General features: G+C 40.6%; 2 protein-coding genes across 2 annotated transcripts; both read left to right on the top strand.

Moving 5' to 3' along the window:
• Positions 1 to 968: 968 nt before the first annotated feature.
• zgc:174935 (uncharacterized protein LOC796019 homolog) lies at positions 969 to 25,816 on the top strand. Its single transcript, XM_051923659.1, has 6 exons — positions 969 to 1,106; positions 1,377 to 1,683; positions 4,628 to 4,685; positions 5,807 to 5,921; positions 8,057 to 8,111; positions 25,568 to 25,816. The coding sequence occupies exons 2-5, from the start codon at positions 1,381 to 1,383 to the stop codon at positions 8,097 to 8,099; spliced, it is 519 nt and encodes a 172-aa protein (XP_051779619.1). The 5' UTR covers positions 969 to 1,106; positions 1,377 to 1,380; the 3' UTR covers positions 8,100 to 8,111; positions 25,568 to 25,816.
• Positions 9,633 to 12,094, top strand: LOC127526820 (uncharacterized). Its single transcript, XM_051923658.1, has one exon. The coding sequence runs from the start codon at positions 10,202 to 10,204 to the stop codon at positions 10,805 to 10,807; it is 606 nt and encodes a 201-aa protein (XP_051779618.1). The 5' UTR covers positions 9,633 to 10,201; the 3' UTR covers positions 10,808 to 12,094.
• Positions 25,817 to 26,903: the final 1,087 nt, after the last annotated feature.

Below are 26,903 nucleotides of genomic sequence, written 5' to 3'. Positions count from 1 at the left end.
TGACTGCAGTGAGAAGAAGTCTATCCAAACACCACAAGGTTGCAGAACAGGAAATGTTTGGTGATGGGTACAAGTTCTGTAATTTCTTATTAACTGTTGTGTAGTGCGCAAGTATAATGTATGCCAATATGCTGGGGAAGCCATTTACTAAAAAGGCACCGTAGCTGCATTTATCAAAATCCTTCTAAATACAGCTACAAGAATGGCTGGAACATTAGGATGCCACCTATTTAAAAATTCCACAGTCCAATTACCTTTGTTTTAAAAGTATTACTGAAAGCCACATTTAATTAAATGAAAAATTGATAATGCATGCACACAAATATGTCATGTCTATGGTATGTTTAAGTATCTTACTTGGCTCATTTCCAGTTTCTAGATGTTCTCACATAAACTAAGACATTTTGACATAAGTTCAGAAGTCTATACGCTTCAAATCCTTTCTAGTTGCTGGCAATGTCATCTAACTCTAACAATCTGAGATCATTTATTGTCACACCAGAAATACAGCAAAGCAGTAAGAATATCCATTCCATTAACGTGTTAGCTTAAAGGGATAAAAAAAGAACCTTTCTATGTAGGGGTGCGAGAGTGGCACTGTTTAAATGATGCAAACACATGATTAACTTACTATGTTGCTTCTTACAGACATCATATTTTGCTAGAATAAAAAATAAAATGCAATATCCCCTGGTGGGGGCAGGGAGCGTTGTTCATCTCCACGGTCAGGTTATATCTGACTTCAGGTATCTTACCATCCAGGTAACTTAACGGCTACTTCCTCCACAGCCCCATGTGCTAGGTGATCTTTTTCTCCTACTCGCATTACACTTGTAGAATTTAAACTTCCTGTTTGCCGTTTAAAGAAAAGACGTAAGCAAATACTTCTGCAATCAGGTCGGACGCCAGCCAACCTGTTGGACTGGCTGGTGCAAACCTTGGGTGAGGCTCCCATCGGCTGTGTGCGTTGCACTTAGTTTCCACTGGACGCCTGGCCGTCTCCACAGTAATTTATGTCTTGCCAAAACTAGGCAGCTCCGTACTTTAGCATCTTGGAAAGATTTCAGTTCGCGAGTTTATTTTTTATTTTACTTGACTCCAACAAGGTATTTCAGTTTAATAAGTTTATTACATTTTCATAATTCGATTTTAAGTTTTCAGCGGGTTGGAAAATGGATGGATGGATAGATAGATTGTAAACCATTGCTTACTGAATGCATGACAAATTATCTTCGAGTTATATATTTTTTTTTTTTTTTAAGATCACAGCTTCCTACATTTTCCCCCACATTTAGGCTGTTTGCACGTTTACCTCTACCTGTTTAAACCTATTGTTACCTGGCGCTAATTTCTCCTTACTTTCCTTCCTTCTCAAGCTCCATGATGACGAAGTTCGTGCCGCTGGGCACGGTGGTCGCCGCCGTGACCTTCCTGGCGACGCTGTTATTGCTGTACTCGCGCAGCATGCGCCTACAGGAGGTGAGCGTACAGGCGCTCGAGCTTGACAACAAGCTTCGTGATGCCGAGCAGTCGATTGAAGTGCTGCAGCAGAAGAACGAGGAATTCGCCGAAGCAGAACGCGATCAGAAGAGCTACGTCGAAGAGCTGGACGGCAAGGTGAATGTGGCGCTCTCCAAGCAAAGTGAAGCTGAAGCTAACTACAAGAGGTGTGAAGATAGCAAGGTAAGATCGGAAGAACACAGGATTTCTCATTTCTGGTTAGGAGGGCTACAGGATGATCCTACTGCAGGGATATTACTACACATATTCAACAACCTAGTCATTTACTTAAAAAGTGGTTTTTGAAAAACAGAATGAGAATGTTTGCTAAAGCATTGATTTTTAACCGGTGTCGATCACTACGCTAGATTGTACGTGACTCAACGATTCATTAGGTGGGTGGGTGCCGGTCGGACAGGTGTAAATTAATTTGTTGTTTCCGCGAACTCTAGACACCTTCTAATTAAATAGGAAAAAAGCAAAAGCACGAACAGGATCGTACATTGGTTTAAAATGTCATTTATTATCGCAAGTAGGGTTGCGTAGTAATTCGATTACGTGCGTATATCCTTCTTTATTAATTGTTTATATTCTTTTCAGTTCATGTACTGTATCTAGATGGGCAAGAATTAATGGAAAAGCAGAGTGGGTGAGAGCTAAAGATTTGGCGGTGAGCTGATTGTTTGAAAGTGGTGGCATTCGTTGATATAATCGGAAAGTAAAGGGCTGTACCATAAAAGAGTGGAAGCTGTAATTATGTAGTTCATCAATTCAATCCTTTTACTAAACGCTTACAGCCTTAGGTTTTCAAAAGCATTTATCAAGTAAAGGGTCCACGGGACACACACTGACTGACACAATTTAGAATCACCAGTTAACCTAACATAAGCATCTTCTGCATATTGATGGAAAAGCTAAGTGCCCTAAAAAGGAGAACACACACAACTACAAAAAGAAAGTATAAAGTCCACATGGGTGTGATTGGGACCAAATTTCAGACCCAGTAAAACAGAGTACCAAACCAGTATACTGTTCCACTTCTTTATTATTATGTATTTGGCAAGCAAGCAGTTACACAATTTAAATTGCAATTGCTTAATTCAGTTCTTGGGAGCCAGAGACTATCCCAGCAGAATGAATGTAAGGCGGGAACTGACTCTGTAAGATGGGTACAATCTCTCACACACACAATCCCCAAAACTAGATTCAAACCACATTGATTTAGAATGGCCTAGCAATGTAATCTGTATGTCTTTGAAATGTAGAAGAAAAGCTGGTGCAGACATGAGGAAGCAGGGAAATTCCACAGAGACAATACTGAATGATAATTGCAAAATATAATCCACCTTCCATTGTTCAATAACTGAAATAACTCAGTCTGAGAACTATAACTGCTTGCCCACTGATTTCTGAATCAGTAATGCAAAATGCATGGGTCCGGGCTAGAATGGTGAAATTCTGAGGCATGACCAGGTCTTAACTTAGTTAAATGACTCATTATCAATAAATTGTCACTTCTACAACAGCACAAAAATGCATGGTTTCATGTTTTTAGGGGAATCAAGAGGTTGGTTTTACATATTCAAATCATTTCCAGTTATTCCCTTCAAAGGTGATACACAAAAGTTTGGGCACCCTTGCTTTAAATGATTGTTACTGTGAATAATTAAGTGAGCAGAAGATGAACTGATCACCAAAAGGCATAAAATTAAAGAGGACACATTTCTTTAATATTAAAAGATTGCATTTTTATTTCCATCAGTCACAGGTACAAAATACCAAAAAAATGAAAAGGGCCTGAAGCAAAGTTTTGGGCAACGACATGGTCACTACTTAGTAAGACCCCTTTTGGCAATTATCATAGCTTGTAAACGCTTTTTGTACCCAGCTAAGAGTCTTTCAATTCCTACCTGGGGTATTTTCACCCATTCATCCTTCCTAAAGGCTTCTAATTATTCAAGATTCTTGGGCCATCTTGCAGGCACTGCTTTTTTCAGATCTATGCACAGATTTTCAATTATGTTTTGGTCGGGGGACTATAAGTGCCATGGCAAAACCGTCAGCTTGCGCATCTTGAGGTATTCCATTGTAGATTTTGAGGTGTGTTTCAGATCATTACAGTATTTTGTTGTAGGACCCATCCAATTTTTAACTTCAACTTTTTTACAGATGGTGTGATGTTTGCTTCCAGAATTTGCTGGTATTTATTTGAATCCATTCATCCTTCTACCAATGATGTGTTCCCACTGCCACTGGCTGCAACACAAGCCCAAAGCATAATCAATTCACCCTATGCTTAATAGTTGGAGAGGTGTTCATTTCCTGGAATTCAGCACTCTTTTTTTCTCCAAACAAATTTAATTCTTTTATAGCTGGCTTGTCTCACGGTTGACTCTTCCTAACTGACACGTTCCATTTAAGCATTTCACTTACTTGAATTTGTTTTTGCAGAAATGATTACTCCTTCTGCCTCAAAGCTCCACAGTTCTGAGTTGAAATCTTGACCATCATTTTCTATGTGGTTAGCATTCTCTCCCTTTGTCTTCTTTTTTTTAACTCCAGGTTGCATTCCACATCCCAAAGAGGTGCATGCCAAATTGGCCCAGTATATGAGATGGAATGTTAAATAGTGCCCAGGCATAGACTGACTTCTCTTCTACTGGTGGTTCCTGCTTTGCACCCAGTGTTTTCAGGATAGGCTCCAGCCCCCCATTACTGTGAAATGTATTAAGTGGGATTAAAAGTGAATGGCATTTTAAAACACATTTTTAAAAAGTCCTCTTGAGTTTCTGAACTCCAAAGGGTCAACTTGACAGAGGTAATGATGTGGTTCTGAATAATCCTATTGAAGTTTCACTCACCCAGAGAAGGTGTTTTTTTTTCTTGACTGAGGAATTGTTTAAAGCAGCTTTCCTTGTAATTGTATTTCACACAAAACAAAGGCAGTTCATGCAGGGTGGAAACAGTTGTTACATAAAAGTCATTGAAGGCAGGTTAGGGTGTTCATTTTAACACAAAGACTTTCCACAGTTGTGCAATTCAGCTTAATGGAATTCTCAAGCAGGGTGCCATTGTCACCATTTTACAATGTTATCTAACTGTAAAATATTTTTCCTTTTGTTTTTAGAAACAGCAGCTGGAGCAGCTAGCTAAGCAGAATGAAGAGCAGATGCAAAAGCTAAAAGGTACTCTTCATTGCTGATCTATGTGTTGCGCAGCTTTAACTTGGCTGAGAGTGTCAACAGTTGAGCTGGACAGTCATTGCATAGAATGGTACCGTATTTTCTACTGGGTGAACATCTGCTAAGTGGACAGTATTTTATTACAACATCTGTGTTGGTTGTTAAATGAAGAATTTGAGACATACTTATTTTGTTTATTCTTAGTGTGGAAGCCAGCCCCAGACACAGACAGACAGACACCTCAAAACAAAAGCATACATTTATTTACAAAGTTCTCACACACAGCACACAGTGCCTCTGCACCAATCACCCTCTTGAGTCCTTCAACAGGTCCTTTACCACCTCCAGTCCTCTCCACCGAGCTCTGTCCTCTTCCCCCCAACTGCAGCCCTCAATTGGAGGGAGACAGCCCCTTTTAAGTCCACCCGGACGTGCTCCAGGTGCCTCCTGACGAGCCTCCTGCGGCACTCTGGGTGTCCTTGGTATTCCTTCCGCCAGCACCTCTGGGTGTGGAAGAAGTGCTGATGTCCAGGGCTTCACAAGGGTCCGGGCGCCCCCTGGCGGTGACCACGAGCCCCTATAGGGTTGAGCTTCCATGCTCCATTCCTGTGGCCCCCATACAAACCAGGGCTGCTGCCCTTTCATGAAGAGGAGGCGTAGTCTCTCTCCTGGTCCTTCCAGGCATCCTGGCTGGGTACCACTCCCAGCCACCCGCCACAATAGTAAACATTGTCTCAGATTACAGTATTTCACTTGAAGCATCTGGTAGTTAGATGTTAATATTTAAGGCGTGAACTGCATTCCACAAATTTTGCAATAATTGTAAAATTGATCAAGATTAGTATATTTCTTAACATGTTGCACAGAAAGACTGAAAAATTTGTGTAGACAGAAATAATTAATAAAGCTGTATTATGTTATAAAAATTTCAGCATGACAGAAAAATAGTGCATTAAAAAGTAACATGAATTGTGTGATTAAAGGTAAACTAGCAGAATGACAGAGAGCAAAAAAGAAAGGAGCTTTCCCAGAGTGGGTATCATAAGAATAGGAAAAGAGCTAGAAGGTTGTGGTTTTGGAGCAACATGGCACTAATATGAAAGCAATTTCTTAATGTTCTCCAGCACAGAGTGAAACAGACAAGAATTCTTTACAAGATCAAATCAACAAATTGAAGACTGAACTAGAACAGTTCAAGAAAATATGTGAATTTGTGGATAAGGCAAACGATCAGGGAAGGTAAGGATATTTATCTGAAATACTTCTTTAACCTGTTTGATAACACTATTTAATACCTCTTGTGACAGGCGGCCGGGTCCCATTCCCGGCTAGGACGCCCCTTCTGTATATGTTCCGGGGGAGCAGCCATGGACATCTCACTACCTCCCCCGGGACGCTTGGTGGCAGCCTCCCTGGCTGACGATGGTGCCTCAGTTTCCCGCAGAGTTTCCTGGGAGATGGAGTTCTCCACAACCCTGTGGGGAGCTGGGGTGGCCGCCAGGGGGTGCTGCATGGAGCCAGGAACCCACCTGGACATCTCTGCAGACCCACCCGGAAGTGCAATTAGCCGCAGGTGATCAAGCACCTGGAACACTTCTGGGTGGGCTATAAAAAAGACATCCACCACTCAGGAGCCAGAATCAGGAGGAAGAGGACGAGGTTGCCTGGGAGGAGTGGTGGTGCCAAGGTGGAGAGAAGAAGTGTTGTGTGTGATATATTAAGTGCTTGTGGGACTGTGTTGTGGCTGGAGGGATTACGGGGAAGACGTGCCCTCCAGTTGAAGAAAAATAAAGAAACTGTTTATTTTACACGTTCCTCTGCGTAAGTCTGTGCCGGGTCGGGCGCTATATAGCACCATATTACACTCTTCAATTAGAGTTCTCTGTAGTATCAAAACTTCAGGTATTGAAATGGTATCATGTGATAAGTAGCAAGTGTTGATATGCTGTTCATTTTCTAAATGATACCAAATCAAATAAGATTTTTAGATTTATAGCTCCCGAGATCCTGGGAGCGCAGTGTAATTCTTAGTGTAGTTACTCGAAGTACACAGCATGTACTTGTTCTCCAGGTGAGTATGTATGTGGGTTTTCTCCTGGTATTATAGTTTCATCCCATATCCCAAAGATGAGAAGCTAGAGCTGATTGGTCACTGTAAATTATATTATTCTGCTGGATTAGCATTTTTCCTAGGGTGGAATCCTTCCTTGTGCTTGATAATGCTAATTGTCATCCCTGTGACTCTGCAATCATGAAAGAGTGTTTATGCAGGAAAGTTGTACTTCTATAGTTTTTTAAAATACCAGGTTTAAAAGTTTGAATTAATAATCTGAAAAGTGGGGATACTCCTTGGTTTGTAATCACAGGCTTTACTCAGATTGTCCCATTAATGGAAATAAACTAATGTTTAAATTCCAGAAGTGAAAAGTACTGACCTTAAAATTGACCCACTTATCTTTTTGAAATTGACACATTCTAGTCAGTACTTAATAAGGTGAAAAACAATCAAGACTATTTGCTTATATTTTAAAACAAACATTTCAGTGAGAGTAGAATGAGAGTAGTGAAGGCATTAGTTCACCTTTTTTTAAATAATTAAAAATGTCTGATTGAACTAAGCTAGACTAATATTATACAGTATTTCTATCATGATTCGAAGCTTGCCTGTGAGACATGGTAAGTAAATATACTTTGCTGTTAGAAATATTTACATTTGTATTCCAATATATAATTCATTATTGCTTTGTTCTAAAATAAAACTTTTTACAATATGCTAACCTGTTATTAAATTTTCTTAATTTTATATATACTGACTACTCATAGAAATGTTTATCCTCTTTACTGCTGATTATCTGGTTAGAATATCAGGCATTCAGACAGATAACTTGTATAAGTGGTTACCATCCAAAAAATTATTTGTGATGTGGTCATATAAAATAAAAATGCATCTACAGCATCTGCAATGTTTTTGTGGCATATGACAACATTTATTGGTGATGTAAAAATTTTCAAATTTGAATGTGTAGGAATTTACATAACCATCATGATTATTTTTAAAATTAATTTAAAATGTACAGTTACAATTTAGAATACTGCTAAAGAGAAATAATGACAGGAAAATAGTCACAGGAGCACCCCAGTTTACTCTTCTCATCGTAGACATTATAAAAACTTTAGGAATAAAATTACTAGGTTTATTCTGTGAAACATTCTATACATCTATTTTTCTTCACCACTGTTTCTGTTATTGCAAATTAAATGTAATCAATAAGATTTTAGTATTATTACTTTTCACTGTTTTTTGGGGTTTTTTTTGTATTATAACATGTTAATTTTACAAAATTTTTAATGTGACCTAATTTTATTTGCTTCAGAAAACTGTGTGGATTGCCAGAACCTAATGTGAAACCCAGTTAGAGATTGCGTAAGGTATGAATATTTTGATGTTCTTCATGTGTACCAATAAAAAGTATTTTGGGAAGTGTAGTTAAATATTTTACCACAATGACTTACATATAAGTAGGTCATTGTTCATTTTACTTACTGTATTGCCATTTTGTGCTTTAATAAGACTATTAAAGGTATATATTTTATTGTAATTTATAAATTTGAAATTCATAAATGAGAAAAGTATAATCTGTACCATCAATTATTTACAAAACTATTAAACTGAAGTAAATTTAGTAGGTCGAGTTAAAAGGTAAATTCATAATTTATAGTGTTACTGTATTCAACCAATTGATAATAAAACTGTTGTCCCAGATAGATAGAACTTTATCCCCAGGGAGAAATTTGGCTTTTTACAGAATCTTTTTAAATCAAAATAAATACATAAGTAGATAGATAAACAAATATACACACACACTCTGGTCTGAACACACAATGGAATTACTATAACGCAAGAAAATTAAAAAGAAAGAAAAGTTCTGACTTGGCTTTCACAGTCACACTGCTACATTATGCAGATGTATTGCTGTTGGTATAAAGGAGCCCCAGAAGCATTTTTGACACACTTCTGCTGAATAATTTGTTGGCTGAAAGTAGTCAGTGTTAGTGAGTCAGAAAGAGGATGTGCAGCATTATTCATAATGACACTCAGTTTTGTTTTAATTTTCTCTTTGCTACTATCTCCTGGGGTCCAGAGTGCATCCTATATCTGAGCTTCCCCTTTTAACTAATCTGTTGATTCGGTAGCCCTCTCTTCAAGTGGTGTTACCAGCCCTGCACACCATGGCATAGAAAATCACTGTGGCCATCACAGAGTTACAGAAGGTGTGGATGATGTCACTGCCCACGATAAAGAAACAGTCTCCTGAGAAAAAAGAGGCTGCTCTTCCCTTTCTTACATAGTTCATCTGTATTCCAAGCAAACTTATTATAGTTTTGACTTTTTATATTAGTTTTTATTTCTAGATTTTTTCTGACCTTACTTGGAAATTCAGTTTAGTTTTAGTTTTCCTTCATCGTGTAATTTTAGTTTTAGTTTAGTTTTTATTTCACAGAGACATGTCTATTTTATTTTTATATGTATTAGTTTCAGTTTTCCGCATATTGGTAGGAACTTTGAATGTTGGCAGTATAACTGATAAGGGGAGAGAGTTAGCAGATATGATGGAGAGAAGGAAGGTTGATATATTGTGCGTGCAAGAGACTAAATGGAAGAGGAGTAAGGCCAGGTGGATTAGAGGTGGATTCGAATTGTTCTATCTTGGTGTAGATAGGAGGAGAAATGGAGTAGGAGTTATTCTGAAGGAACAGTATGCCAGGAGTGTTTTGGAGGTGAAAAGAGTGTCAGACAGAGTGATGATTTTAAAGCTGGAAATTGGAGGTGTGATGATGAATGTTGTTAGTGCATATGCCCCACAAGTTGGGTGTGCAATGGATGAAAGAGAAAATTTTTGGAGTGAGTTGGATGAAGTGATGAACAGTGTACCCAAGGGACAGAAAGTGGTGATTGGAGCTGATTTCAATGGACATGTTGGTGAAGGGAACAGAGGAGACGAGGAGGTGATGAGTAGGCATGGTGTCAAGGAGAGGAATGAAGAAGGTCAAAGGATGGACATGGCTGTGGTGAATACGTATTTTAAGAAGAGGGAGGAACATTGGGTTATGTACAAGAGTGGAGGAAGATGCACACAGGTAGATTACATCCTATGCAGAAGAGTCAATCTGAAGGAGACTGAAGACTGCAAAGTGGTGGCAGGGGAAAGTGTAGTTAAGCAGCATAGGATGGTGGTCTGTAGGATGATGTCGGAGATCGAGAAGAGGAAGAGAGTGAGGACAGAGCCAAGGATCAAATGGTGGAAGTTGAAAAAGGAAGACTGCAAGGTTGAGTTTAGGGAGAAGGTGAGACAGGCACTGGGTGGTATGAAGAATTACCAGACAGTTGGGAAACTACAGCAGATGTAGCAAGGGTGACAGCAAGAAGGGTGCTTGGCATGACATCTGGACAGAGGAAGGAGGAAAAGGAAACCTGGTGATGGAATGTGGAAATACAGGAGAGTATACAGAGGAAGAGGATGGCAAAGAAGAAGTGGGATAGTCATAGAGATGCAGAAAGTAGACAAGAGTACAAGGAGATAAGGCGCAAGGTGAAGAGAGGGGTGGCAAAGGCTAAAGAAAAGGTGTATGATGAGTTGTATGAGAGGTTGGACACTAAGGAGGGAGAAAGGGACTTGTACCGATTGGCTAGACAGAGGGACCAAGCTGGGAAAGATGTGCAGCAGGTTAGGGTGATAAAGGATAAAGATGGAAACATACTCGCAAGCGAGGATAGTGTATTGAGCAGATGGAAAGAGTACTTTGAGAGGCTGATGAATGAAGAAAATGAGAGAGAGAGAAGGTTGGATGATGTGGAGATAGTGAATCAGGAAGTGCAGCGGATTAGCAAGGAGGAAGTAAGGACAGCCATGAAGAGAATGAAAAATGGAAAGGCCGTTGGTCCAGATGACATACCTGTGGAAGCATGGAGGTGTTTAGGAGAGATGGCAGTGGAGTTTTTAACCAGATTGTTTAATGGAATCTTGGAAGTGAGAGGATGCCTGAGGAGTGGAGAAGAAGTGTACTGGTGCCGATATTTAAGAATAAGGGGGATGTGCAGGACTGTTGTAAGTACAGGGGGATAAAATTGATGAGCCACAGCATGAAGTTATGGGAAAGAGTAGTGGAAGCTAGGTTAAGAAGTGAGGTGATGATTAGTGAGCAGCAATATGGTTTCATTCCAGGAAAGAGCACCATAGATGCGATGTTTGCTCTGAGGGTGTTGAAGGAGAAGTATAGAGAAGGTCAGAAGTAGTTGCATTGCGTCTTTGTGGACCTGGAGAAAGCATATGACAGGGTGCCTCGAAAGGATCTATGGTATTGTATGAGGAAGTCGGGAGTGGCAGAGAAGTATGTAAGATTTGAACAGGATATGTACAAGGGAACTGTGACCATGGTAAGGTCTGCGGTAGCAGTGATGGAAGCATTCAAGGTGAAGGTGGGATTACATCAGGGATCGGCTCTGAGCCCTTATTTGCAGTGGCGATGAACAGGTTGATAGGCGAGATTAGACTGGAGTCCCCGTGGACTATGATGTTTGCTGATGACATTGTGATCTGTAGGGAGCAGGTTGAGGAGATCCTGGAGAGGTGGAGATATGCTCTAGAGAGGAGAGAAATGAAGGTCAATAGGAACAAGACAGAATGTGTATAAATGAGAGGGAGGTCAGTGGAATGGGGAGGATGCAAGGAGTAGAGTTGGCGAAAGTGGATGAGTTTAAATATTTGGGATCATCACTACAGAGTAATGGGGATTGTGGAAGAGAGGTGAAAAAGAGAGTGCAGGCAGGGTGGAATGGGTGGAGAAGAGTGTCAGGAGTGATTTGTGACAGACGGATATCAGCAAGAGTGAAAAGGAAGGTCTACAGGATGGTAGTGAGACCAGCTATGTTATATGGGTTGGAGACAATGGCACTGACCAGAAAACAGAAGACAGAGTTGGAGGTAGAAGAGTTAAAGATGTTAAGATTTGCATTGGGTGTGACAAGGATGGATAGGATTAGAAATGAGTACATTAGAGGATCAGCTCAAGTTGGACGGCTGGGAAACAAAGTCGGAGAGGTGAGATCGCGTTGGTTTGGACATATGCAGAGGAGAGATGCTGGGTATATTGGGAGAAGGATGCTAAGTATAGAGCTGCCAGGGAAGAGGAAAAGAGGAAGGCCTAAGCGAAGGTTAATGGATGTGGTGAGAGAGGACATGCAGATGATGGGTCTAACAGAACAAGATGCAGAGGACAGAAAGATATGGAAGAAGATGATCTGCTGTGGTGACCCATAACAGGAGCAGCCGAAAGAAGAAGAAGAAGAGGATGTATTAGTTTCAGTTTTAGTTTTAGTAATTATGGCATGAAGCACTACGAAGTTTAGTTTTGTCTCTCAATCAGACAGAACCGTACACTTAACGACTCTGGATATGAGTTTAATGTTAGTGGAAGCTTACCACACTACTTAGTTTACTATCTGGTTTTGTTTTTGTCTGATAAAAACAAGAATAATCAAAACCAGATATTGAATATGACCAATTTTACACAATTTTATAATTTTTAAAATATTTTCTATGTCATTTGTACTGAACAAATGTGCGCTGGCTGTTGGCACTTTTTTTCTTTTTTTATTGCCCAAAATGGGCCAATTTGTAATGAAATTTAGGTGAATTTTAAGTTTAGGGTTTTTTACTCAAAATGTCTACAGCACACAGCATTTCCTGTTCCAAGAACACTCATGAGCTTAGAATGAGTGCCATCAATATTTCATTCAAAAATCTCCCATACTGGGCTTTATTTTCTACCAGCCATACTGATCTCTGATTCCATCTCAGGCACATACAATTTATAGACAGAATTTTGCCACCTGCAGGCTTGAAAAGATATCAAAAATCAGAAAACAGATTCTACTGTGTTCTGTCAGGTGTGATCATGAAAATCATGGGGGCTTAGGAAGAAAAGGGGTCTTATGTATGAATGAGTAAGGAGATCCCACCTAGCTGTATTGAGGGAAACAAGGAAAAACAAGCATGTAGTATGAAGGTTAGAGGTGGTGAGACTTGAATAGCCCATGTAAAAAAATGGTAAACCCTTAATGAGCAGTGTAAGAGCAGGTAAGAGGTGTATGGATGGGCACAAAATGGTAGAGACAGCATCTGAGATTAAGAACAATAGTATACATTATATAAACGTGTTTATCCAGAGCAGGATCACAGGAAACCGGGAGTCTACCCCAGCAAGTTTGGATGTAAGGCAGGAAAAATCCCTGGTATGCAATAGGTATGATATGGCTGATGTTAAGAACAAAAAGAATATGATATTTCAACTATCTATTTTGAGAGAGAGAGAAAAACTTTGGAAAAAAAATAGGACAAATATTTTAAAATATAATTCTGCTAATGGATTATTTTAACAATATCAGGTATTTTGAGTTGTGAATTTGAACTAAAAAAGATAATTTAGTAAATATTGAATAAATACAAAAACCCATTAGTATATTTAGTTTTTCATCACTTGGCAGACTCCCTTTGCCTACCTACCTTTGTTTATATCACTTCATTGTTAAACGATGTTTTTAAAGCAAAAGTGATTGGTCAGTAACAATATGCTGATCTTGTATGAAGTCTTTCGATCAGTGCTGTTTTATTTTCAAAAATCAGGAGTGGTCTCCCCTAGACTTTCTTGTATACTCAGATATGGGGATGGATATTTGAGGAGTAAACCGTAAGACAATGATTATATTTTTATATTATTTACATTAAAGAACCATAAACAGCAAATCAAATTAATAATATATTGAACAATTATTATTAAAGTAAAGTTGAATAAATCGGACTCTGCAGCTGCATGAATAAAAAAAAAAAAATCGAGTATGTGTTCAGGTAACATACCAATTTCAGTTGATGGATTTGGCCCAACAGTTAATACAAATCTACAATTTTGGTGTAACAACCACATGCCAAATTTCATCCATCTATCTCGTTGAATTTTTGAGTTGTTGTGTTTACACACACACAGACACACACACGTGCACACGCACACAGAGATAATTAAAAAAAAACTGTAACGTCAAGATTCATCAAAATCTGGAGGTTGAATTTTTTTATGATTACAATACTTTCTATATACTTCGTATATGATAAAGTAAAAATGATTTCTCCTGTGTGAAGTGGCAGGTGAATTACTGTCAACAAGAAGCAGTCCCCTGAGAAATAAACTGAAATGTTACTCACTCGTGATTTTTTTGTCCATATGGTAAAGGTTTTGTTGGCCAGCACATTCCAATTTCAGTTGTTTGAATTACATCTTGATATGCAACAAGCGCAAAGAAAGGCGGCACGTAAATTGCTTTCTATTTCACACTCTTTACGTGCCCGCATTCAGCTTGCTCTATCACCACAAATGCTGTGTGAACACCTGCCCTCCATCACCTTCCACTGTTCACTGGATAAATATATGCGGGCAGCTCTTGGTGGATGATTTTCTGTTTTAAGAGTTAAAAGTTACAAGGGTTAAAGACTAATGGCAAGAATATTCATTCAAAAAGGAAAACTAAAAATATTTTAGTAAATTATTATTTTATTTCAGTTAGTCTTTCCAGCTACTTTAATAGTTTCGTTTAATTTTAGTTTTCATTTCAGTTTTGTTAATTATTTTATTTCAGTTTACGAAAATGTTTTTTTAATAATAGTTTCAGTTTTGATTTTAGTTTTCGTTAACTATAATAACCTTGATTCCAAGACCAGTCCAACCAGTCATTAATGTGAATCTACAAGTACTTGTAGTAGTGGACCACCTCTACATCCTCTCATTGAATATTGACCGTACATAAAGACTCTTTGGTGCGGAAAAAGTCATTGGTTTTGCTGATTTTAACCCAAACAGTTTGCACACAGTTTATGTGAAGAACTTGCAGACTTGAGTGTGACTGCTGATCCTAATGTGATGTGATAGACCTTCCATGACCTTGAAGGTTACTGAGGGTTGTGTTGGTGTTACCAATGTTCCCAGAAGGAAGTGTTTTATTTTGCAGGGCACTCTTGATATCATTGAGAGGAGTCACAGCACATGGCTTGATGGCAACTTCAGTCTGTACTGGGAACTGAGAAGGACAGCTGCGAGGGCTCTGAGGGCAGATAAGGAGGCGTTTGTTAGAGGAATCTGTGAGCAAGTGACATACCATCTATGGTCTAGTGTCCCACGTCCTGCTTACAGAGGAATCAAAGCATTACGCACATCCGAATCTGTTCCTCAGAGAGTCGCATTCAGAGCGGTTGATGGAGCAGTCCCTACGGATGAGACTGAAGTTGTCCTGCTGGGCTGGCTACTTTGAGCAGCTCTTTAAAGCTTATCCTCTGGCTAGGACATTTGATATCTCTAGGTCCACTGTTCTTGAGGCTGATCCTCCAATTAGCTGTGAACCACCCATTCTCACTGAGATTGCACAGGTGGTGAACCAGCTGAGGGTAGTAAAGGCTGCAGGGATCTGGGGCAAACTTCTCCAGGCTGGTGGTAAGGATGTCCTCCTGGCATTGCAAGCAATCTTTGTTTCCATTTGAGGATGGGCTTCATTCCTGTTGACTGTAAAATGGGACTTGTCATCCCTATATGGAAAGGGAAGGTTGATCGCACGAATTGCGACAACTTAGAGGATAACACTGCTCTCAGTGCTGCGTAAGGTCCTTGATAGAGTCATCCTCAATAGGATCCATGATCACTTGCTCACCTACCAGTGACTGCAGCAATCTGGTTTTCAGCTAAGAAGTTTACCATCGACCACATTCTGGCACTGAGGATTCTCATGGAGTGCAAACGCAAATTACGGCAGAGGTCGAAGGTCCAAGACTTTAGAGCCCTGGTGGTTCCTGTCTTGCTATATGGTTGTGAGACTTGGATGTTATCCAGTGACCTGAGACGAAGACTGGACTCCTTCGGTACGTTGTCTCTTCGGAGAATCCTTGGGTACCACTGGTTTGACTTTGTGTCGAATGAGCAGTTGCTCATGGAGTCCCGAATGAGGCACATTACTTGCATTGTGAGGCAGCGTCAGTCACGGTACTATGACCATGTGGTGCAATTCCCCAAGGGTGATCCAACTCACAGGATCCTCATTGTTGAGGTCCCGAGCAGCTGGAATAGGCCAAGAGGATGCCCACATAACACCTGGCTACGGCAGATAGATGATCATTTCCGGAGGGTGGAATTGGACCGCATGTCTGCATGGGGGTTGCCAACAAGGATCCTGAGCTGTTTCATCATGTGGTGGGTGTGGCAATGAGCTGCACCAGTGCATGCTCCCCAACCTGACATGACCTGACCTGACAATTCTCTTTGCACCAAGAAACAAACTTCCCCACCTGATTCCTATACTCTGTCTCATCCCTTTATCAATACACCCCATTAAGTGCAAAATCATCTTAGAATTTCTGCAAGTGACATGACTTAGTGTTTTATTTATAGTCCAAGGTGTACTGAGTGAAGAGAAAAGGAGACAGGACTGTTCCTTGTAGTGGTCCAGTGTTGCTCACATCCGTATAAGAAACACATTCCTTGAGTCTCACAAATGTGGTCTGCCTGACAGATAGTTCTTTATCCAGGACACCATAGGCTCATCCACCTGCATATCTCTGAGTTTACCCCTTAACAGGAATGGCTGGATTGAAGGTCCTGGAGAAATTAAAAAAAACATAATCCTCACAATACTGCCAGCTTTGCCCAGGTGAGAAAAAGCCTTGTGGAGCAGATAGATAATTTCATCTTCCATTCCAATCTTTGTCCAATCGGCAAACTGCAGTGGGTCCAGGTGATCTACCACAAGAGGACTCATGTAGTCCAGGACCAGTCTCTCAAAAGTCTTTATGATATAAGATGTAAGTGCCACTGGTCTGGAGTTATTAGGTGAGGAGGAGCCTGCCTTTTTTGGAACAGGAACAATGCAGGGATGTTTCCCACAGCAGTGGAACTTTCTGAAGCCTTAGGGACAGACTGAACAGGTGACAGAGGACACCACAAAGTTTATCAGCAAAGGCCTTGAGAACTCTAGGACTGACTCCATCTGGTCCTGCACCTTTTCCTGTGTGTAGCTTCCTTAGTTGTCTCCTTATTTGGTCTTCAATGGTGGTCAGGGATGGACTTGTCACTAGCCAGCTGACGTGGTAGGAGTTGTTGATGTAGTAGGGATGGTGTGGGGAGACTGGTCAATGGACGAGGGTGGAAGTGGGAGGGAAAATCAATTTAAAAAAATTGGTTCAGGGCATTAGCTTTGTCCACGTCCCTTTCTAGCACCTGAACCCGGGATTGCTCGAGTCAAGTAATTATCGCCAATGCATTCCAGAAATCCTTCATGTTATTATGAGTGAGTTTGTTTTCTATTTTAGCTTTGTAAGTATACTTTACTTCTCTCAGCTCTTTATTTAAACCAAACTGTGTGTCCTTCAGAACCTCTTTGTCACCGTATTTGAATGCTCTCTTCTCATTAAGGAGACCTTTTAGTTCCTTAGTAATCCAGGGCTTGATGTTTAGGAGGCAACGCAATGTATTTCTGAGTACTATTGTGTCAACAGAGTTAATATAGTCTGTGATGCGGTGACAGAGTCTCTTAATATTGTCCTCATTTGTCTCGCACGTCATTTCCCTGTCTGTCATTCGGAAGCAGTCATTCAAAGCTATTTCAGCATACAGGCTCCATTTTCTCATTATTCTGGTGGTAACAGGTTGCCATCTAATAACAGGCTTGTAGCTGGGAATAAGATGAATCAGATCATGGTCAGATTTGCCTAAAGGAGCCAGCAGATTACACTTAAAGGCATCTTTAGCATTTGAATAGAGCAGGTCCAGTTTGTTATTTCCTCAAATGGAACTTGTCAAAAATTATACAAATTTGCTATACTTTGTTCCAAAGTCACATGGTTGAAGTAACATTAAAGTGTTGTTGACAGAGTGAATCATTTCCATTGCTAGGTCCCCATTTGCAGAGAGAGGAATATAAGCAGGGTGGCACGGTGTACTTGGTGTGTGGGTGTGTGTGTGTGCCCTGCGGTGGACTGGCACCCTGCCCGGGGTTTGTTTCCTGCCTTGCGCCCTGTGTTGGCTGGAATTGGCTCCAACAGACCCCCGTGACCCTGTAGTTAGGATATAGCGGATTGGATAATGGATGGATGGAAGGAATATATGCATTAATAAGGATGATGTAATTGATCTCCCTGAGCAAATAATGTAGATGAATTCTGACAGCCAGAATTTCAATGTCTGAATTACAAACTGTAGTTTTAACTCTCTTGTGGGCCCACCACCTGCAAGAGAGGCCATAGGGGTTGGGTGCAGTGTGATATGGGTGGTAGCCGAAGGCGGGAACTTTGGCGTTCCGACCCTCGGTTTCTAAAACTGGCTTTTGGGGCATGAAATGTTACCTCTCTGGTGGGGAAGGAGCCTGAACTGGTGCAAGAGGTTGAGAGGTACCGGCTAGATATAGTCGGGCTCACCTCTACACATGGTCTGGGCTCTGGAACCATTCCTCTTGAGAGAGGCTGGACTTTGTTCCACTCTGGAGTTGCTGTGGGTGAGAGTCGTTGGGCAGGGGTGGGCTTGCTTATGGCCCCCCAGCTCGAGGCCTGTACGTTGGGTTTCTCCCCGTTGGATGAGAGGGTTGTTTCCCTACGCCTTCGAGTTGGGGGAAGGACTCTGAATGTTGTTTGCGCTTATGCGCCGAACAGCAGTTCAGAGTACCCAGCCTTCTTGGAGTCCCTGGAAGATGCGCTGCGAGGTGCAGCTTCTGGGGACTCTATCGTCCTGCTGGGAGACTTAAACGCTCACGTCGGCAACGACAGTGAAACCTGGAGAAGCGTGATTGGGAGGAACGGCCTCCCTGATCTAAACTCGAGTGATGTTCAGTTGTTGGACTTCTGTGCTGGTCATGGATTGTCCATAACGAACACCATGTTCGAGCATAAGGGTGTCCATAAGTGCACTTGGTGCCAGGATGCCCAAGGTCGCAGCTCGATGATCAACTTTGTAATCGTGTCATCAGATCTGCGACCTTATGTCTTGGACACTCGGGTGAAGAGAGGGGCTGAGCTGTCAACTGATCACCACCTGGTGGTAAGTTGGATCAGATGGCGGGAGAGGCTGCCGGACAGACCAGGCAGACCCAAACGAATAATGAGGGTCTGCTGGGAACGTCTGGCGGAGGAACTGGTTAGAAAGATCTTTAACTGCCACCTCCGGCAGAACTTCAACCTCATTCCGAGGGAGGCGAAGGACATTGAGTCTGAATGGGCCATGTTCCAAGCCTCCATTGTCGAAGCAGCAGAACGGAGCTGTGGCCGCAAGGTTGTCGGTGCCTCTCGTGGCGGCAATCCACGAACCCGGTGGTGGACACCTAAGGTTCGAGAGGCCGTCAAGCTGAAGAAAGAGTCCTATCGGGTCTGGCTGACCAGTGGGACTCCATAGGCAGCTGAGGGTTACCGGCGGGCCAAGCGTGTTGCAGCACTGGCTGTTGCAGAGGCAAAAACTCGTGCATGGGTGGAGTTTGGGGAAGCCATGGAAAATGACTTTCGGTCGGCACCGAGAAGGTTCTGGCAAACCGTCAGGCGCCTCAGGAGGGGAAAGCGGTGCTCCACCAACACTGTGTACAGTGGAGATGGGGCCCTGCTGACTTCAACTGTAGACGTTATTGACTGGTGAAAGGAATACTTCGAGGATTTTCTCAATCCCACCAGCATGTCTTCCTTAGAGGAAGCAGAGCTGGAGGACTCCGGGGGGGGCCCGTCCAAAACAGGGGCTGAGGTAGTTAAAAAAGCTCCGAGGTGGCAGGGCCCCTGGAGTGGTCAAGGTTCACCCTGGGTTCCTCAAGGCTCTGGATGTTGTGGGGCTGCAACATCGCATGGACATCAGGGGCAGTGCCTCTGGATTGGTAAAACGGGGTGGTGGTTCCCCTTTTTAAGAAAAGGATGATGTGGGAGGATGTGCTCCAACTATAGGGGGATCACACTCCTCAGCCTCCCCAGTAAGGTCTATTCAGGAGTGCTGGAGAAGAGAGTTCGGTCGATGGTTGAATCTCGGATTCAAGAGGAACAATGCGGATTCCATCCCGGCTGTGGAACACTGGACCAGCTCTACACCCTGGCCAGGATCCTGGAGGGGGCATGGGAGTTTTCCCAACCAGTCCACATGTGTTTTGTGGATTTGGAGAAGGCATTCTACCTTGTCCCTCGAAGCATCCTGTGGGGTGTGCTCCAAGAGTACGGGGTACAAGGCTCGTTGTTAAGAGCCATCCAGTCCCTGTACAGGAGGAGCAGGAGCTTGGTAATAAGTCGGACTCGTTTCCTGTTGAGGTTGGACTCCGCCAGGGCTGCCCTTTGTCACCGATTCTGTTCATAAGTTATATGGACAGAATTTCTAGGCACAGCCAAGGAGGGGAGGGGGTCTTGTTCGGTGACCTCAGAATCTCGTCTCTGCTATTTGCAGATGACGTGGTTCTGTTGGCTTCATCAGACAGTGACATCCAGCTCTCACTGGAGCGGTTTGCAGCCGAGTGCGAAGCAGTGGGGATGAGAGTCAGCACCTCTAAATTCAAGGCCATGGTTCTCAGCCGGAAAAGGGTGGCATGCTGTCTCCGGGTTGGGAGCACAGTACTGCCTCAAGTGGAGGAGTTAAAGTATCTCGGGGTCTTGTTCATGAGTGAGGGAAGAATGGAGCGGGAGGTTGACAGACGGATCGGTGCGGGCTCTGCAACGGTCCGTCGTGGTGAAGAGAGAGCTGAGCCAAAAGGCGAGGCTGTTGATTTACCAGTCGATCTACGTTCCTACCCTCACCTATAGCCACGAACTTTGGGTAGTGACCGAAAGAGCAAGGTCGCAGATACAAACGGGCGAAATGAGTTTTCTCCGCAGGGTGGCTGGACTTTCCCTTAGAGATAGGGTGAGGAGTTCAGTTATCCGGGAGAGACTCGGAGTAGAGTCGCTGCTCCTCCGCATTGAGAGGAGTCAGTTGAGGTGGTTCGGGCATCTGGTTAGGATGCCCCCTGGACGCCTCCCTGGCGGGGTGTTCCGGGCATGCCCCACTGGGAGAAGGCCACGGGGCAGACCCAGGACACGCTGGAGGGATTATATCTCCCGGCTGGCCCTGGAACACCTCGGGGTCCTCCCAGAGGAGCTGGAGGAGGTGGCCGGGGAGAGGGAGGTCTGGGCTTCCCTGCTTAGGCTGCTGCCCCCGCAACCCGACCTCGGATAAGCGGTGGATAATGGATGGATGGATGGATAGATAGTTTTAACTGTAACATGATATTTAATATTATTATGGAATTTAATTAAACGGCTTCTATTTTGGATAATGGCATTAAATTAAAACCCAATCCAGTTTTAAATGATTTGAGAGGAGCTTGTTATACAATGCACTGTTTGCTAAAACAATTTCTCATTAATGCAATCTTTAAGAAACATCAAATTTATAAAGCCTTGTTAGTTCTTACAGTGAACTAAATACATATGCCATTTATGACAGCTAAGCATTTATAAAGTTTTTGGAGTGTATTTCTAATATTCTGATAGTAGACCTAACCCTCTTTCATAAACGTTACTCTAAGACTTTTGTCTTAAAAATATATTTCAAAATGCTAGCTAGAGAGGCTTTTGGTGTTCTCTCTTCTCTTGTTGTGGATTTCTTCGACTGATGCTTGCAGAAATATTTCTGTATTTCAAATTGCTTTCCAAACTTTTTACACTGGTCTGTGGTTTTCCTCCTTCCATTTGATTAACTTTCTTACTGCAATACTGGGAAGCTGCAGCCTATTCCATTAGCACCAAGGAGAGGGAAGACATCAGCCCTAGTTAGCATGCTCAATCATTGCTGGTTGAGTTCCTAAGACTACATAACTTTCTACTTCAGCTTATGAACCTGACATGCATAGCTTTGGATGTGGTGGAAATTGATTCAGACATGGGGATTTAAACTTCACATCCACAGTGAAGTGCTCTTGTGCAAGCAACAGAAAAAACATTACAATAGAAATGTCTAAAGAAACAGGCCTTTACTGCTTTTATTGTGATGCTGGGCTGTGCTTTGGTGACTATTTCAAAACATATCACATGAAGGATATGTACTAAATCTACATCAGTTCAATAGAGGACACTAGGCATACCTTTTCTACTTTATTTATGATGGCATTTTGGTATTTACGTATTTCTATTGCAAGTTATTTTTTTCTTGTTGTTACTTGTTTTTTGGGTGGTAAATGTAATGCTAAGGAGGCTACAGAAGTTTTCTGTCTGTCCATCCATTCATTCATTCTTGATCAAATTTGCCTCACTAACCTGAGTCTAACACAAGACAGAAATCAAACCAAGACACCTAAGAAAGGCAAGGCAATGCCAGAAAATAAGAAAAAAAATAATAAATCAAAGGAACACTGTACCACTGATTGAAAGTATTTAGTGACTACCAATAAGGCTAGTGAGAGAGCAATAAGGAAATAAGAAAATACTGTAAAATACTTCAGCTTACCATAGACTGAGTCTGATTAGAGTATTGAATTTGTCTCCATATCATAATCCAACAAGCCACACAGCTCTTATTATTTGACATGTTTTTATGTCAATGTGTTTATGACTATTGCAAATAAAAACTTTTTTCCACTCTAGAATATTCTATTTGATGATACATTAAATTTGCTTCAGGCTTTTAGTTTTGCTCCTTGAAATTGGGGTTATTTGTTGAAGTATTTCTTCATTGACCTCTACTTTGACTGCTTTCACAAGCCAAAGTTATTTCAAAATAGGACTGTCTAATTGAATGTCATTATTTGAATATAATTCAGATGTACAGTATTTAACAACATCCTCATAAAAGGCAAATCAAATGTTATTTGTTTTTATTTCAGATTTTTGTCACTCCAGGTTCACTACTAATATTGCGGTGTTTTACAAATCCCTTTCAGTATATCACTGCCAGGATTGATTCTGCCTGTGCCTCTTCATATTTTAGAATTGTTAACTTGTATTGTCATTAGTAAAACTGACAGGCTTTTGCTTCTTAGATGCATGACTTCACTACACATTTTTGAATATATTATATTACACCCCTCTGCTCTTCAATCAACCATTATGCTAAGAACAGATTTTTATACACTTCTCTAGCTCCCAGTCACTGTTAAACCCGAGATCCCTAACTTACTTTTGCTGTATGCCAGAACTATTAAGCATTCATCACAGCTAGTAAGGGCTGATTTCCTTTCTCAATAAAGATAATGAGAAAAAACTTCCATATTTCTGATTGCCCTTTTGCTTTTACAAGAACTTTAAAATCCTCATTTAAAGAGGGTTTTAAAAGTCTCCAGTGCTCATTTTAGCTACCCCAGTTAACATGCAGTTTCACACTATTCCTAAGACAAAAGTATGATAAATAACAGGTCAGATAAAGGTCACCTGGATTGTGTTGTTCTTTTAACTTTAAAAGTGGCGACAAGGGTCTGAGATTAGTTTAGTTTAGTCCTGGATGTTATTCCTTGACTGCCCACTCCAGCTAGTTGCACTCAACTGGAAACTCATGTTGCACATTTATTATGTTGGTCCTGCACAACACCCACTATCAACTGACTGCATTTTTAATTTAATTTATTCATTTTAATACAATTTTAAGTTATAAAAAAGAAAAAGAATTGGTTATTGACAACATTTAATATTTTTGTTCATTCACAAGCAATATTACCACAGTGCAAACTGTACTGATTCCACTTTAATTTTTTTATGTACAGAGAATCTTTTTATTTTTTATGAAAGCAAAAAATAAAACTGTTGCAGTAGAAGCAAGTTTTTTTTTCTTCTTACAAGTAAGTGCTGCAAATCTTGAAAGACAAGGCTAAATTTAGGATGGTGTCAGATATACCGTAATAGTTACTGGTGCGTGAACATTGTTTTTTCAGTTTCCGAGTTCATCAGACAGTTGACATTTCTCATACAGTGAGCAGATACAGCTTTTGACAGCTTTTTTTTGTATATGGCTCTGGTTGTAACTTGTTAAAAGACTTCATATGCCAGATAAGCTTTGGCAAATTTTATCAACTCAGAGAAGGTTTAGTTTTAAAACACCATTGTTTATATCTTGTACACTTTTACTGTTTTCAAATATTCTTATTTTTACACTCTTATTATACAGGCTGTTAGTTTTGCTACACAATGACTTCATTTTTACCTTTGAATAATGTGTTTCTGCATGTATTTTTGGCAGCATATTTATGTATTATTCAATCTTATGTAAATTTAAACTTTTTCCTGATTAGAACTAGAATTCAGTACGGTATTGCTAAGTCATCGGTGCTGACTTTGATAGATGCTTTGCTGGATCAAGGTTACTGTGTAACCATAGACAATTTGTATAATTCGCCAGAGCTATTTGACATCTTGCTGCAAAGAAAGACTGACGCATATGGAACAGTGCATCCCAACCAATTAGCAGAGCTGAATTACAGTGAGGTGCGCTAGTAGATTAGCTTGGCAAAAGGGTAAAGTGCTTGTGCTGAAATGGAAATACAAGAAAGATGTTTGTCTTCTCAGCACTGTACAGGGAAAAGGCAACTAACTAGCAGGTTACGAAACCTTGTGCTATGCTCGACTACAATAGCACAATGGGCAGCGTGGATTGTGTGGATCAGGAATTGACTTTCTGTTACGTTATGCAGAAGCAACAAAAGAAATACTACAAAAAGATATTTTGCCATCTGATGGAAGAGTTCATTTGGAATGCATTTGTTTTATACAAACGAAAAGCTGGCAAAACTGTATCTCATGAAAAGTTTACATGCCAGCTTGTAAAACAAATTATTGCTGCACATCTACCGTCCACATTACTCCTAAAGAGATGCAGTCGACCCAGCACATCGCGGATCAATCCAGAGCATCTTCTTGGTAGACGTTTTATTGATTATATACCTCCAACAAAAAAAAACAGAATCCAGCTTGTACCTGTGCTGTGTGCTGTTTAAAAACTAACACATCTGGAAAGAAAATCCGAAAAGAAACATGGTATTATTGTCCCGACTGTGACATTGGATTGTGTCTTTAAGGTTTTTCACACAAAGTACTCATTTTGAGATTATATACTGTTTTGACATTATTAGTAGTAGTATTATTATTACTGTTATTATTGTTCATTTCTTATTATTATTTTATTCATCATTACTATTATTATTTGTATCATTATTATACTTTGAGATTTAAAAAAAAAAAAAGTAATTTTTCATGGCAAAAAAATGCAATGATTTTTACATGTTTTTTTGGAATAAAATGCAACGCTAAGGAATTTTATACTATTCTCATCAAGTCATATTTTCCCTTACAGTCACTGACATTTTTCTTAATATAACATCAACATTTTTTGCAATGTTAATAGTCCGATAAATCGATGAAATTTGTAGTGCTGTTTTAGGTTCCTTCAAACAGCAGCTTAGAGGAAAATGCAAATTAATAAAAATCCATATAGCAAATATGAAATTACTTAGATTATCAGCACAGGCCCAAAACAGTGTTACATATATGAAAGTGGCAGCTCTGCCCTTTCTGAAGTGAAGAGTTAGCCCCCAGGGGAGGTAGCCATCCTCTGGCAGAGAGAAGAGCCACCACCCCAAAGAGACCAGTTTTACAAGAATCCTGCTCTGTTGCTCACATCTTCTTCTGCATGATTTTGAAAGGGGTTTGTGTTTCACTGGAAGCTCAACAGGATTTTTTTTTTTTTTTTAATTTACAAAGAAGGTGGGGCTGTGTAAACAAGAAACCGTGCCACATTGCTGCATACCTCTACATGTTTGCCTCTTTATGCAGTATTGTAGTTATTTTTATGTTTTATTGTTAACTTAAATTATCTGTTTGCAGGGAAATAAAAGAAGATTCTATAGCCCAGATGTCCTGGTATTATGAGCGGAAAAACTGGAAGGACAGTCAGAGCAAGTTATTTGTGCAGAAGCTGAAAATGATCAGACCTGAAGAATCTGGATGGTTTTATATCTCATTGATATGGTGACTAGTTAGCTTACACTCCAAGAGTCTGTAGAAACTGTTGCAATTTTTTTTTTGTTATTTCAAGACACAAACACCTTTAATAAAAATATTATTTGTTCTGTTTTCCACTATTTTTTTGTATCACATTTAAATTCAGTCATTAACCTGTCAAAATACTCAACAGGAATCATGTGGATTAACTGTTATTTTTTGTAGTCAGGTCAGTTTTGTCAGGTTTAAAGAGATGATGGCAGCATGGTGGTGCAGTGGCAAGAGATGCCATGTAACACTTGGACTATAGAGCAGTTCTTGTTTGAGCAGTGCTCCTCCTCTACTACATTCTTATTGGTTAATTGGTGATGCCAAATGGGCTCAGTGTGTGTTTTTTATATATGTGTGATTATTCTGTTATGAACTGTTCTCCAATCCTATGCATGTCTGGTTCTGAATTGATCTTCTGTCCATGACTTTGTCTTGCTATAAGGATGCACTGTGGCTCCCTGTGCCCATGACTGGAAAAAAGCAGTTATAAAAAAAATGAGTAGACAGAATTTGAGGAGATGTTGTGTATCGTATATTGCCAAATGAAGTGTTTTTCAGTACTTAAATGGTTCCCATTCAAGGTTGTCAGGATAGGATAAAGAACGATGTCTGCATGACCATATCAACTTACAAGTCACAGTTTTGTATTGTTTTTTAATTTGTTGACTAAAATTAAGGAAGTTACTGTATTTATTCAATAGCCAAGTGAATCTTGGAGAAATGCTGTAAATTTGGAACACCTTGATCTTGGAAGTACTGAATATTTCTTATAAGGCAAGATAATACTGTAAATTCCAACTAGAGAACCTTAGGGCACCACCACCTGCAGCACTCTAGCACGGGAGATCAGTACATTCAGTGTGGTCAAGAAAGCTTGCCAGAGGCTAGGATGGTTTAAAAGGTTCAGTACTGTATATCACAAGAAATAAAGATTATCTTCTAAAGGTTCATGCCTGAAAATGTTTTGATGTTCTTCATCATGGTTTGACATGGCAGTGTTTTTACAGAGGACAGAAGAGCTGTAAGAGAATTTATGCACCAGTTCTAAAACCATTGCTTGTCACTGTCTTATTTTAGATTCACTTTGCAATTCCAAAATGTATCATAAAGCCATTAAGAACATATCTGACCTTTCAGATCTGACACATGCAACTGACATTCTTGTAAA

Source organism: Erpetoichthys calabaricus, chromosome 2 (assembly GCF_900747795.2).
Source record: "Erpetoichthys calabaricus chromosome 2, fErpCal1.3, whole genome shotgun sequence".
NCBI lineage: Eukaryota > Metazoa > Chordata > Cladistia > Polypteriformes > Polypteridae > Erpetoichthys > Erpetoichthys calabaricus.
Note: the sequence above shows the minus strand (reverse complement) of the source record. Positions and strands in the feature narration are given on the sequence as shown.